The 15,373-nt window shown below is 36.6% G+C and overlaps 2 protein-coding genes across 4 annotated transcripts in view; one reads left to right on the top strand and one right to left on the bottom strand.

Annotated features, from left to right (window-relative positions):
* LOC105218430 (tRNA:m(4)X modification enzyme TRM13 homolog) overlaps nucleotides 1-15,373 on the bottom strand; it is a 793,174-nt gene that overhangs the window by 119,001 nt on the left and 658,800 nt on the right. The window lies entirely within an intron of this gene.
* On the top strand, nucleotides 3,432-12,404 carry LOC105218422 (endochitinase). The gene is made up of 7 exons (XM_054225276.1): nucleotides 3,432-3,573; nucleotides 8,394-9,018; nucleotides 9,083-9,206; nucleotides 9,275-9,766; nucleotides 9,933-10,091; nucleotides 11,663-11,890; nucleotides 12,245-12,404. The coding sequence occupies exons 1-7, from the start codon at nucleotides 3,570-3,572 to the stop codon at nucleotides 12,398-12,400; spliced, it is 1,788 nt and encodes a 595-aa protein (XP_054081251.1). The 5' UTR covers nucleotides 3,432-3,569; the 3' UTR covers nucleotides 12,401-12,404.

Genomic DNA, 15,373 nt, shown 5'->3' with positions numbered 1-15,373 from the left:
AAAGCCCTTACTTATCGAATTAGTAATTGAAAGTATTCAATTTGTACAAAAATTGAAGAGGAGCGAATCGAACAAACAACTGGCATAATTTAAATATTCGTACACTGACATAATCAGATTGAGTTAGAATATCGGGCAATTATACTACTATACCCGCTGTTGTTGTTAGATTCACATTAAAGAGCCGAGAAAACTTCAACTAGCGACACTGGCGAGAGAAATGGTACTTTATGTTTTTGGCTAAAAATGTATGTACATATGTGATTGTCGTTGCAACCGTTTAGCCGGTTATAGCCGAATCGACGATAGTGCGCCACCTCTCTCTCTCCTTCGCAGTTCGGCGCAAGTTGAAGATCCAAGTGTAACCAGGTCGCTCTCCACCTGGGCCCTCCAACGGAGTGGAGGCCTTCCCCTTCCTCGGCTTCCTCCGGCGGGTACTGCATCGAACACTTTAAGAGCTGAAGCACTTTCATTCATTCGAACAACATGACCTAGCCAGCATATAGCCGCTGTTTCTTTTATTCGCTGAACTATGTCAATGTCGTCGTATAACTCGTACAGCTCATCGTTCCATCGTCAATGTTCTGAGGACCATAAATCTTTGCTCAAAATTTTCCTCATTTTCTCCCATTCGCTTCGCTTCCTTATCCAGGCGGGAAAAAGCAGAACAAACGGCGCGGTTGTTGCTTCCGATGATATCAATATCATCGGCATACGCCAGAGCTGTACACTCTTGTAGAAGATTGTACCTTCTCTATTTAGCTCTGCAGCAGTATAAAAAATTGGATAAAAGTTTTTCAAATTATTCAGTCGAAAAAATCCCACGTCCTTCTGTGGAAAATCTATTGAAGATGTATTTTAATTTTCAAGTCAAACCGTTGTATAGTTTTTGAGTTATCGCGTAACCCCTTAAATAGAGCACTGGAAAATATTTTATTTGGATCTGTTTGAATACTTCCGCATAAATAATTCGGGAAACAACAACAACCTTTTAATTTTTCCTCCCTCTCATATCACTTAAGGAGTTAAGGAAGATACATTTTTAAAGCTTTGTGAGCAACCAACAAAAAAGCCTCATTCATGTTTCTGAGTAATCACTGCAGCAAATTCGGAAAATGCAGTTTCGAGAAAAATGCGTTTAAAGATAAAATGATCGTTTTCACTGTTACCGAGCGGCTGCTCTCTAAATTGCTATAACTCAAAAACTATTTGAGATATCGATTTGAAATTTTAATATGTTATTTTAAAGGTGTAATCTACCGAAATATGAAACAAAAAAATTGTTTTTTTTTTATCGAAGTATTTCGAAAAAGCTTGGTAAGTATCTCGAGAGACTTAAGCGGAATTAATTCAAGTGGCCTCACCGGTTTAGTGCCTCAAAAGTGTTACATCTGTAGCTGTGGCACTTGAGCGGGTATTACTGTATCTACATTTGCATTCGCATAATTACTACCTTGCATTAATCGATTTCAATAATTATCTTATCTTGTTTTAATTAAGACAAAATTTATTTGTATTTCTCTGTTTGTGATTTTTTCCATTTTCAGTTTTTTTTGCATTTAACAAATATTGCTATTACAAATGCTTTCAGCAGCATAAGTTAGTCTTCACAAATTAATTAAGCAATTAATTTTCGCTGTTTTATTCAAGTTTGTGAAAGTGAAATGCTTCGAAACATATGTCAAATTCAATTCAATTGACTACAATTACTACTTGTCCTCTTATCAGCACTTCTTGAATGCAGAAATCGAAACGAGCATGTGATTGAGATGGAGCGTGGAACTAAAATGAGAGGTTGTAATGTATATTTCCTGGAAATGCTTCTGCCATTAGTGAAAGAAATTACTTAAATATTTTACACCGAATTATTTAGAATTTTTTGAAAGCATAGAATTCATTCAAGATCCATAAAATGCTCGCATTTTTGAAACGAAACGGTAAAACGAAACTTAGATGAAAATCCATATCAATGATTAACCGTTCCATGTAATGAAAGTTTTCTGGAAGACGGCAGTCCGGTTTATCAACTTTAGATTACTTACGAAAGGGTGATGGATTTTATGAGAAGCCTTGAGAATACACTCAAAAGTTTGCATTTCGAAAAAGGTTACACAAATTGGCCTTCAGTAAAGAACATTTCACGTGCAATTTAGTCTCATTAGCGAAAGAAATATTTCTATAAGAAAGATTTGGCTTAAGCTCATCACCCCATTGAAATAAGGCCTCCATTTTATAAACTCTATACGTCCCTACTATTTTTTATCTCCACTTGTGAGAAGACAAACTTCTTGTGAAACACACTGTACGAGTATAAAATTTAACAGTCAACTTAACGCAAATAAATAAGCATATAAATATCAACTTTCACATTAACCCAATTACCACAGATAACTCCCGTTATGTGCAAGAATGTATGCTGGAGCACCTGCCCACCAAGCCGACCAAGCCAACCAAAAGCAATGAACTGCCGATGCAGAGTCTTGCATCGAAGAGCTGTACTGACCATTTGGCCTGCAATGTAATGCAATCTCGAGATGTTATTCAATCTGAAGATTTATTTGTTTATCATTTTAGAATGAAACGGAAACCTACCGCGCACTTCTCTACCCCGCTGTCACTTTGAAACCACAACAAGATAACAAATAACACCAAGAACCCGCTGCGTGACAAAGCAGCAAAGACAGTGCTGACAAAAAGACAAAAAGGTGGAAATGCAGGCCTCACTGACTGGAGCAACGAGGATCGCGCCCGCTGGAGGCTGGTTTGCGCTTATGTGGTTCAGCGGTTCGTTAGCCATTCAAAGGCTGGTTTGTGCTTCGAGCAGAACGAGTTTGCAATTGTAATTCTAGATTTTTTGAATAACAAAAGACGAAGAAAGTTGCCGGAGAAATAACAAGCAAAACAAGCCCATAAAATATGCACGCCAATTCGCACAAGCGATAAGATAAGCAGCGGCAGCGGCAGCGCGCTGTTGCGGCTCGAGATGTGTGCTTTTAAGCAAACGCTGCGCTTGATTCTTGTGCGGAGGTAGCAAAAAGCGTGTGAGCAGACCGCAAGAAAGTGTCGAAGAAATTCAAAGGAAAAGGTGTGCACACACAAACGCGCGAGTGATAAAGCGCGCAGCTGCGGTGCGGTGACAAAGCGTGCGTACATATATTCTTTCACACGTTTCTATGTATGTGCATATGTAAGTTAACGCGTTTGTGCGTATTTAAGCACGCAAGCTGTTGATATTTACATGCATACAAACATATGCAAGTAGCTGCGGTGTAGTCGGGAATGTCGCAGCGCGCTGCATAACATTAGCGGGCCATCGGGCGTTTGGCTTAAAATTACTACAATTTCTTTTTGCTGTTGCTGTTGTTGTTGTTGTTGTCACTGTTACTTATCGTGCGCGGGTGAGAACTCAATGGGTAACGGCAGCTACTGTCGCTACCGTCGCCAAGCTTGCCAGTTTGTCAGTTTGTCAGTTGGTGTGCGACGCTTTTGGGCGGCAAGGCGCACATAAAAACGTAACGCATGCGCGCAATGACTGTCATTCGACGTCAAAGACTCGCGGCGCGCACAGCATGGGTAAGAACGCTGACGAAATTTTTACTAAGCAAAATAAGTGTTTCACGTGTAGAAGAATATTGGTTTTTTTGAATAAAAAATTCTGAAAATTATAAGTTGAAAGAAAGAAATGTTCATGTGCGCTTCGTTGCTGTGTTTTGATGTGTTGAAATAATTATAAAATACAGTAGGAAAATATTAAGTGACCCCTTTTATTAAATTGTGAAAAATATATTTACAAAGAAAGTGTCGAATATTTGTGATAAACTTAATTTTTTGAAAGTTTGCTAATATTTTAGGCCATCAAACTGCTATAAATTAGTAAATAGACGAAATTATTAATAATAATTTTTTTTAATAAAAATTTAAAATTTATTCAACCGAAAATTAAGCAAGCCCATACACCTTATACACATAGCTAGAAAATATTGGAAATTGTTGGGAAAATTGACTAACCTCATTTGTTAAAATTTAATTTAATTTAGTAAGACTAAGAGTGTGTTGATGAAAATGGCAAAAAAATATTTAAGCTTTATGGATGCGTTTAGATACCTTAATAAGCTGCCCGGTAAATATAGCAATCCTTGATAGCATATATTTTCTAAAATCCAGGATTTCTGCCTCAAAAAGGTGGCTCAAATATACATTTAAATGAATGAAAAGAATATAAAACAATTAATAAATATAAAAAATATTATTACATAATTACAACTCAAGTAAAACAACAACAAACAGAGCGAAACAATGTTGATCGAAGTTTCTTTGTGTTTTTTTTTTTGTAAAAAAAATATATTTAAATTATTTGAAAATAATTTGCTATTCTGTAATATTACTTCGATCTCAAATTTTACTCTATTGTCTTATTTAAGATTCATATTTTATTTTTTTTTTTTCGAAAATCTAAATATGGGCTCACTTTATACACTAGCTTTAACTCCTAATGCGAAAGAACCAGATTATTTTCTTAGATGACTTTAAAAGTATGAAATAAGATGCTTCATCCTTCCAAACTCGGTGGTTAACAATTTTCAGTAATATCGATATGTATATATACGGTGGAACTTCCATAACTCGGACTTCTATAACTCGAAGATCTCCATAACTCGAAGTTTTGAACGCTATTGCCAGCGTTTAGAAATCAAATTTCATACAAAATTTACTTCCATAACTCAAGCTTCCTTAACTCGAAGTCTTCCATTATGGACTCTTGAATTGGTGATAAAAGTCAAATTTCATACAAAGTTCCTTCCATAAATTAAACTTTTCGACCAAGGCATAATACAAAATTTAGAAATTTACTATCGAACCAGAATTTTAATAGAGTCCCTCTATATCGTATGGAGACGAACAAAAAATATGGTATTATGGTATGGTTTTTCTGTGGATTATGGTGATTCGAGTTAGAAAAGTTCAACTGTATATATCTATCAGCTGATATCTTGATTTCCCAGCGCCAATTACACAGACATTATCCTTGTAGATATTTGATGTGGTACGGGACAGAACCTAACTAGGCGTCGTAGTGTTTTGAATAGTCTGAATATTACTCACAGTTCCGAATAATTAATATTAATACAAATTTCAGAGTTTCGAAACATAGAGCGATCTATATTTTCTGAGTAAATACATATATAAATGGAGGCACAGAATGAAGAGTAGATTAAAAATAATTTTTTATGAAACAAATTGTATATATTTTTTTATGTGTGGTTGCTTATTTAAATTTGATTTAGTTTTGTTTTAATTAATAAATTTTTTGTTTGTTTATTGACCATCAAAAATAGATTTTGAGGCACATTTGAATCTACGACATCTGTCAGATTTTACAAAAAATATTTTTAAACACCAAAAATTATACTGATCATTTTCTCGCTACTTTTTTTTATGTAAGTAACAATCTCAACTAAAATAAAGTAATTTGAAAATCGTTTAATTACAAATCACACTTTCGTCACCTAATCAAATGGCAAACTCCGTTGACGTATGAAGCACCCGCCGGTGAATGAACTCGCCATGAAGCGCGCCAATTTTAAGAGAAAAAATTTGTTATAAACAACTTGAATGAATGTCATGACACAAATGGAAAATGCATTTGTTTAACGCTGCGCTGCTGTTGCAATTTGTTGTAACAACAATCAGTTGTTGTTGGCCGTTTTTGTTGTTAATTGGTTGCGGGTGTTCCCGTTGTGGATTTTGAGCCCCCGTCTAACCTTAATGTTGCCAAAAATGTATGCGCCTTTAGTGAAATTAAAAAAACATACACATAAACACACACATAGTTGCTTGGTGTATGGAAGAGTGCGCATGAAAGAGGCCAACGACGTGTAATTGGCTATAAAGTTAAATATGAGAACGTCAACAAACTATTGACACGCCGCATTGCATATTTATTAAGTAATAGCGCGCCGAGACGGGAAATTTAATTTGCATAAGTGTGTGTGAGCGATGCGCGTCTGTTGGCGGCTGATAACAAAATGATTAATTTTAAAATTCAGTCAACGTCTGCAACGCGTAATGAAAGAAAGGCAAGCAAATAGCGGCGTGTATATTTGAACAGCTATAACACATATATATATATATAAACAGATATGCTATAAAAACGAACGCTACGCGAACATTCTTTAAATTAATTCGATTTTGTTTATACCCACTCAACATTTTGCTCAAATAGTTTAATAGTTTTTTTCTTATAATGATTGTTTGAGCAATTAATAACTGATTAAGACAGATATAGGGGCTTACATATGAAAATGGTCGGGATAACGTGGATGTCTATCCATATTATCGTTAACCATAAAACATACTTATTCCCACGGCAATCTTAGAGTCTGCTAATGCAAATGGTGGGAGTCGAGAAATCATAACGCTCACTAAACAGATGTAGGTGGATATATAGTGAAGAAATTTTTTTGAAAAGTGGGCGTGGCATAATAATATCTTTAACTATAAAATCTCTGTCAACTAATTTCGATGATAAGTAGTCTTTAAATCAAAATGAAAGGTCCAGCTCCAACTAACGATGTTCCTTACAATTATTAAATGTTTATCAAATCTATATTCAACATTCGTAGACCCATGTTTTAAATTAAACTCCCGCAATTCACTTTCAGAATGGTTTGAAAACCGGTATATACCTTCGGTATAACGCCATATTGAAACCCTCATTGCTGTTTATATTACCTCAAAATCTTGTTCAACGAATACATAATACTTTACCCAAATACTGGCAACCCTATATCATCTAAGAGGAATGATGATTCCAAATATACCGATAATCAGCGACTCTGAGAACCCTCGAGTAACAAGTTTGAAGCGATTTCGATGAATTTTACAAAAATGCTATGTTGGTTCCTCCATTTTGAATTTTGAAAAAACCGACACTGAATAAGTAATTATCGATCCCGAAAACCCTCGAGTAACGAGATTCAAGTGAATCCATGGAAGTTTAAAAATCGCTGTCCGCCATTTTGGTTTTCTGGAGTTATCTCAAAACCCTGATCTGATGCGGTGAAATGGATTCGGATTCAGCGACCCCAATTACATATAGAAAGAGCCCCAGGTCATGACAATTTTTTTTTTGCGGGACGATGCATTTCTCTCAAACTAGTAAAAAAAGATAGATTCTTATATAATCTTAATTGAGTTTGCGAGTCTTATTTATATTCGGTTCCACTCGACCACGCACTTCCTTACATGTTTATAAAATCTTATTTTATTTATGCATTTATTTTATTGCTTTTGTTTTTGCCATTATTTGTATGCACAACAGTTGGCGATTTTCTTCAATTTTGGCAACGTCAAAGTCAACGCGTCACGGTAATGAAATGTGCGACTACTAAGATCCCTACAAATTTATTGTGCCGCAGACATTTACATTGCATGTCTCGATGCGCATGGTGTTTGCTATTGTTGTTGGCAATTGTTAGGTGATACTCGCGATTACAATAATTATGCGTTAATTGTTGTAGCGCCTGAGCCATTACACACACACACTTACACACATTCAACACATACAATGATATCTTGAAATGTTATTTAATTCAGTTTTTATTATTTATTTTATTGCTCTGCTGTAATTGATTGTGAAATGTGTAGCAAAAAAACGCGCAAAAAGGAAGCGTTTTCGTACTTGAAATTCGGTTTGCTCGCAGAATTTTAATTGAGTGCCGCAGCTGTGGCGTTAGTGATTCTAATTTATTCTTTAGCGATACTCTTACATGCGAAGGCAACTGCCTACATTCTCGATTTACGATTACATCTAATTGGGATTGTTTTGTAATGACAATGTTTTAGTTGGCGATCAGGAACAACATATTTGTATGTAATTGATTATCATATACAAATTAAAAAAAATGTGTATGTCTAGTTAGGAAGTTCTGTGAAGAGCACGATATATTTTGAAATTACGAAGACCTTCCATGGCTAATACCAATCCACTTCTAAAAAGAGTGGCCTCTTAGAAACAGAAACTTAAACATATCAGATTCAAAAGGTTATGAATCGGAGTTCAGATTTTCCAAGTTGAATATTCCCCAGCGTTAGTGAGACAAGGCCTAGTACTTCAGGAGCAGGCTAGATTAGAAAACGTTATTGTTAATAGCTATTCGGTCGAGCTTCTTCAAAAATGTCCATTGTACTCCGAGGTTGAAATTAAATCTATCAAGTCCGTCGCAACTCTGATGAATTTTTAAGATAAAAATTTTCATGACAGTATATAGACGGAAGTTGGATATTGGCTACTGTAGATAAAATGAAGATTTAGTCAGGAATAACATAATTTAGAACTGAAGCACATGTCGCTTATTTTATTTAAACATTTCACAATTCTTTCTCCTTCACAGATATACCTTTAAAGCTATTACTACTTAGCTTAACGCTAACGGCGGCACTTACGAGTACAGCTGCCAACGAGCAGCCGGCACGTATTGTTTGCTACTTCAGCAATTGGGCCGTCTACCGGCCCGGTGTGGGACGTTATGGACTCGAAGATGTGCCCGCTGACTTGTGCACACATTTGGTCTACTCTTTTATTGGTTTGAACGATAAGAGTTGGGATGTCTTGGTAATCGATCCCGAATTGGATGTGGAACAAGAAGGCTTCCGCAAGTTCACGCAATTGCGACAGAAACATCCCAATCTAAAACTGCAGGTGGCCGTCGGCGGCTGGGCAGAGGGTGGCTCGAAGTATTCACAAATGGTGGCGGTGCGTGAGCGACGACTCAGTTTCATACGCAGCGTGGTGCAGTTCATGAAGGAATATGATTTCGATGGTTTCGATTTGGATTGGGAATACCCTGGCGCTACTGATCGCGGTGGCACTTTTGGCGATAAAGACAAATTCTTATACTTCGTGCAAGAGTTGCGACGCGCATTCGATCGTGAGGGACGCGGTTGGGAAATAACAATGGCGGTGCCGGTGGCTAAATTCCGTTTGCAGGAAGGTTATCATGTGCCTGAGCTGTGCGAGTAAGTACTGAATGTTTTGTGTGTCGGTTCACTGTTATATTACAACAATCTATATTTATTGCAGATTGCTTGATGCCATACACGCCATGACTTATGATCTGCGCGGCAACTGGGCCGGTTTCGCCGATGTACACAGTCCGCTCTACAAGCGCAAGCACGATCAGTGGGCTTATGAGAAACTGAATGTGGTATGTATGACCTGAACTACTCGAATAGTAGTACTTCATACTCAATCTCTTCTTAAAAAAATTCGCAGAATGATGGTCTAGGTCTCTGGGAGGAGATGGGTTGCCCTGCCAATAAGCTGGTGGTCGGCGTGCCCTTCTATGGACGCACTTACACGCTGAGCAACTCCAACAAGAACTACAACATGGGCACTTACATCAATAAGGAGGCTGGCGGTGGCGCACCAGGCCCTTACACCAATGCTAGCGGTTTCCTTGCTTACTATGAGATATGTACCGAGGTACAGGACGCAGACAAGGGTTGGACCGTGCAGTGGGATGAACAAGGCATGGTGCCCTACACCTACAAAGACACACAATGGGTGGGCTATGAGGATGAGAAATCGGTGCAAATCAAAATGGACTATATCAAGCAGAAGGGCTACGCGGGCGCTATGACTTGGGCCATTGATATGGACGATTTCCATGGTTTGTGTGGGCGCGAGAATGCGCTGATGCAAATTCTCTATGACAACATGCACGATTACACAGTGCCGGAGCCTACGCGCGAGACGACGCCGCGGGTAAGTGTGCCAAGTTTAGCGTTCGTGTATAATTAACGGTTTTGTGGTAATATTCGTTTTGGTTGCCAAGAACGAAAGCCAAAATCCACACATCATTCTCTTTTATTATTAATTCGCATTCGCAAAGCATCTGCAATTTATTATGTTTCTTGTTTGTGTCTTGTAGCCCGAGTGGGCCAAACCACCAGCGACGCCGCCGAATCCCGACGAGGCCAGTTTCGTCTCACAAGATGTCACCACAAAACGGCCGAAGCCAAAGCCAACAGCAGCGACCAGCACAACAAAACGACCGCTTGCCGAACAAACAACGACAACAACAACCAAGGTGAGTCTAAGCAATATATTATTCTATTATTTGTGTGTGTGTGTGCGTGTATGTTTGTGTGCGCCGTAAAACAATGCGAGCAAAATTAAAGACAATTTTCACATCTCAACTAATTGCCAAATTGTTTGCTGAGTTGTCTGTTAAATTCAAGAATCTGCGTACGCAAATATATATGAATTTGCACAGATTCGCGTATGTTTGTATGTATGCATGTATGTACTAGGTGTGTGCGCCTATCATTGCTCCACTGGGCCGGCCATGCTAAGCCAAATACGATTCCCTATTTATAGTTGGCTTGCTTGTGTTTGCGAAATTAGCTTCCGCAAAAATAGAAAATTAAGGCACAAAATTAACGAGTGCGCTAAAAATGTCCGCAGCGTTAAACGAACGATGAGTGAGCACAAAAACGGCTTAGTAAAACAAATACAGACGGATAAACGAAGATGAAGATAAAGTAAAATTTGTGTCTAAATTATTATTTTAAAGAAAATAGTTTAAATAAAATAGTGATATCGATTCCACAAACCAAAACAACAATTATTCGAATTTTTAGTTGTTAATTCGGGAATATTTCTTAATTTGGATATGTATTTGAGATATAGCCTATTTAATATATTACAATACAATAATTATGTGGATATAGACCTCGACGAGACGCCTCAGAGTAAAAATACATCGTATCTTAAGAATACAGAGTGCTCCATTTCTTCTGTTAGTACCCAAATTTTGAAACAGTTTGATATTTACTAACCGACTCAGGGTTGGACTTGTTTCGAAAATCACAATTCTAACGCAGAATCGTTTTTGAACGCCGAAATACTGTCTCTCTTCATTGAAAATACTCAGAGCCCAATCTACGAGTATTTCACATTGTCTTGTGACATTCACAGACAAAATTGGGGTATTTGAGAAACAGAAAACCCAACGGGGACCTTTGGAACGTCATAGCATGGCTAATGAGTGAGTGTTTGTACCGATTTTTTTCAAGTCTGTGAAAATTTCTTGACAGTTGCTTAATAAGACATAATCCACATCACAAAGCGAATTAAACTAATTCAGTCAATTCAGATTTGTATGTATGTTTCTACTGAATAAACTCGAAAACTACTGTGCCGATTTTAAAATTTCTTTCACCGTTGGAAATCTACATTTTCAGCTCGAGTAACATAGGCTATATTTTTTCCAAGAATCTCAACTTTGTGGAAATAGTTCCCAGGTGAGGGTATCAAAAAGACTCCGTGAAGGAGAATCTTAATCAGAAACTGAAAATCGTCCTGCAAGTCATTCTCTGCGGATCGCAATCGCGTGCCACAGAGTCGAGTAAAGAACGCTCGCAGTTGCTAGCTGAAAAAAATTTCAAAACCTCCTAAGTACGCGCTTGAGAGTCGAGTACGGAGTATAATTATTAGAAGAAATATAACACGTTTGAAAGCCTTCTTCATAGAGTTTTTTAAACTTTTCATTATAATAAAATTAACTTTAATTTTTTAATTGAAAATATTTACATTTTCTTATTAAGAAGAAATCAAAGAAAATTTATATATATTAATTTATTGATTTTCTCTATTCAGAAACCGTCCAAAGGCTCCAAGAAACCCAAACCGAGACCAAAGCCCAGACCCACATCTTCCACGACAACAACAACAACAGAAACACCAACATCATCAAGCAGCGAGGAAACTGGTGGATTGGAAGTATTAGAACCAAAACCAGAGGTTGTAGAACCAACCGGTGGACACGTGATGCCCGACATTGATTGTACAAACAAGGACTTTATACCGCATGCAGATTGTCAAAAGGTGAGATCTCGTTTTTTATACTCTCACAACATGTTGGCCTTTCCTTACTTCTTTTTTATTTAAATTACTTGAAATGAAACAGGAATTCGAGAAAAATTAAGGGCCATTTAAAATTGATCTGAAAATTTGAGTTATTTGGCCAGCTTAATCGAGACACGATATAGAGTTTTCTCTTAAATAAAAATTCAAAAACAGAAAATTTAAATAAAATTTATATAGACTTGAAGATTTTTAGCTCATTTCAGCTAGAAGTATATTAGTATATAATATATTCATATAACTTTGTATCTAAAATTTTAGTGTTTTAATTAACTAATGTTACATTATTTAAATCTATTTAAATAATTTCCACAGTACTACCGCTGCGTTCACGGCGAACCAGTTGAATTCGAGTGCAAGGAAGGCACCGCTTTCCATACAATTCTGAATGTTTGCGATTGGATTGAGAATAGCGACCGTTATTACTGCACCAAAACGAAGAAGAAGGCGCTGAGCAATGAGACGAAGTAATTTCTTCGTTTCATATAAAAAAAAAATAATTAAATTAGAAATAAGTGTAATTAAAGTATTTCCGTACTGAGTTAATTAATTTAGTATTTAAGAAAGCGAAGAAATGATATTTTATAGAGACGAACGAGTGTATAATTTAACGATTATTTTATTTTAAATACATAATTATTACAATACAAATAAAAAATAATAAAAATAAAAAATAAAAAATATTGTGCGTTCTCATTTTCTTGTATAATTTTGTTGCGTTACTCATTGCTGGTGTGAGTCAATGCAGAAGGCGAACTGCGACAAAATTCTCCACAACCTACACACATTTTCACTTGATTTTCACTACATTTTCATTCATGCGTTTCGCAGAGCAGCAGCAGCAGCAGCAAAAAGCCACAGCGTCTAGGTGCTGCAATTTATTAGCTAAATTTATGCTTATGATTTGTGCCTCTGCGCTTCAAACACTTACCAATGTCAAATAACTACAAGCAAATCTAGCGCAGAGAAATTATTTATATTTATTTATAAAAAAAGAGCGAATACAACAAAAAACTCAAACCGTTCTAAATAAAAATGTGTAAGCAGCTTAAAGGGATTAAGCGAAAATTTGTTGATAAAAAATCACGATTGGCAGCAGACCGGAACAAGATGTGTGGAGCGAGATTAAAAAACGAAAAACTGTCTTCATTTCGAAAAATAATATTTTTCAAGATTTCAGTACTGTTTTTATATAAAAATAAGTTGAGGCTCTACACCGTTTCGTTGCCTCCACTTTTAGCGCTCAAAGGTCCACAGCGCTGCAGCCTTTCAAAACAACAACCTCAACCATAAAAAATTTGTGAAAATTATGCTGTAACTGCAATTGACGTATGCGCGGCATGAAATTTAATAAATTGTGGCATACAACATATCGCTTGGCAACACTTACGACATGCCATACGCATACACAAAGATCTGCAAATAGGTTTGCGTATTTTAAATAATTTAATTTATGATTTGCTTTAGCCAGCCGATCCAAATGTTTGCACACTTTCTCTTCAGCGTTATTCCGAGTGAATTTGCCACTGCCGCTTCTTCTTCTTAAGATCTTGAGAAAGCAGAAATATTCTTTCATTTACGCCAATTTATCTTCTGTTATTCGGTATTTTTTACATTTTTTACATTTTGCATATTTTTGTCTTTGAGTTGGACTCATAACGCAGCCGCACGTCAAATTTTTCAAAGCGATTGAGTAGATACTGTGCGCGAAATGAGGGATTTTCGGCGAAATTTTTGAGTGAATGTGTGCAATTTTCTAATTTTAAAAATTGAAATCGTCGCGATCAACAGTTATTCTCCGCTCTGGTTGAGCAGAAAGTGGAAAGATGACATGAGAAGAAATTCAAAATTTTTATAATTTTCAAATTTATATAAATAAAGTAAAAAAATATAATTATAAGTTATTATTAACCTCATCTGACCACTCAAAATGGAAGAGAAGCTTTACCAATCGTTACTACTGAAATTGACTTTTAAGCATTTAATAAAGTTTTAACACAGCATTTCAAACTTTCGCGTGTATTTTGTTCTTCAAAAGAATATTGTATAAAATACTGGAGCTTTTGTAAGTTTTTTATAAAATTTACTTTAGATTGCATACGTCAGTGTTATAGAGACTAGAATTACCTTTCATATGACACCAAGATCATCAAAATCGGTTGAGATTTTTCAGAGGTATGATTATTCAAAGTATTGAGTTGCTCCACACTGAAGCTCTGCTCTCCTCTGCCGGGCAGCGCAGCACAGTTTAGCTGTGATTTTTGTGAAGTTTCTACCAGGCGACCAGAAATGTGCGGCATGTGGATGCCGGATAAATTTGGCTGGTACATGTGTAACGGAAACGGAACTGACGGATATGAACCAACCGGAACCGGAAAAGCAACTGTACCAACTTAAATCGGATGTCGATCACCGGATACAAGAAGCGGATGTTAGGTCCGGCGGAAGTTAACATAGCGGAGATGATAGTCCCGCCGGAACATTAACTTATACAGGAAGTGTTTAGGCTAAAAAAGTTACCGAAACTTGCAGCTTAAGTAATTAATACACCCGTTTCCTGTTTACGGGAATTTCTGTTTGTCTCACTTCCACTTCCTGTGCGGGACTTCCGTTTCCTTTAATCAATATCCTGTTTCAGTTGATGTCGAGTTCATTTCCGTTTCCGGGACCTTCACATCTGCATGGTCATTTCGGGTTTATAACAACGATAATATCAAAGTGATTGTTGATTTTTATTTTTTTTAATTTTAGTCTATCTAATAGAAAATATCTCAATAAAGACTTTGTTGCGCTTCCTTTTGTCTTAATTACCGCCCTAACCATTGACAAAAATGACCTTTTGAAGTAATCCGACCACAATGTCATCATACCACCCATGCATTCATAAGGACGGAATGCAGTTCTTTTGGTTCCTCGGCTTCTGTGTGACTAACTATTCCTTCATATTCGCCCACATATTTTCGATCGCGATTAAATCGGGGCTATTCCCAGACTACGTCAACTGATTTATTCCCATTTCAGGTATACAATCGCGTACCTCCAAAAATATAACAAAGAAGGAGGTCAAAATTAGTTCTGAATGCGATTAATAACAGGTAGCAGAATTAAAAAATAATAATACTTATGATGTTGGACCTGTGACCTGGCTCAGAATCGTCCTGGAAGATTTTGTCGTTTTGGCCCCGATACCGATCTTCGATGCAGGGTACCAAATTGGCTTCCAGTTCACAGTTGTTATTAGAAAAAATATACTTTCTGAATTTCTATAAAATATTTCAGACATTTACCAATATTTTGGTTTTTTTTTCACTGTGGTTCTCATGTTTGGTATCTGAACTCTCAACTATAAACGCAATTCGCTAAATATCTACTAATTTCAAAATAAATTGATATAATCTTCAAAATGATTCAAAAAACGGCCAAAAAAGGGAAATAACCGAAATT

Source organism: Zeugodacus cucurbitae, chromosome 2 (assembly GCF_028554725.1).
Source record: "Zeugodacus cucurbitae isolate PBARC_wt_2022May chromosome 2, idZeuCucr1.2, whole genome shotgun sequence".
In the NCBI taxonomy this organism is placed as follows: Eukaryota; Metazoa; Arthropoda; class Insecta; order Diptera; family Tephritidae; genus Zeugodacus; species Zeugodacus cucurbitae.
Note: the sequence above shows the minus strand (reverse complement) of the source record. Positions and strands in the feature narration are given on the sequence as shown.

Coding starts and splice junctions, on each gene's coding strand:
- LOC105218422 (XM_054225276.1), top strand. Junction 10,092..11,662: donor CAACGACAACAACAACCAAG/GTGAGTCTAAGC, acceptor TTCTCTATTCAG/AAACCGTCCAAAGGCTCCAA. Junction 11,891..12,244: donor CGCATGCAGATTGTCAAAAG/GTGAGATCTCGT, acceptor TAATTTCCACAG/TACTACCGCTGCGTTCACGG.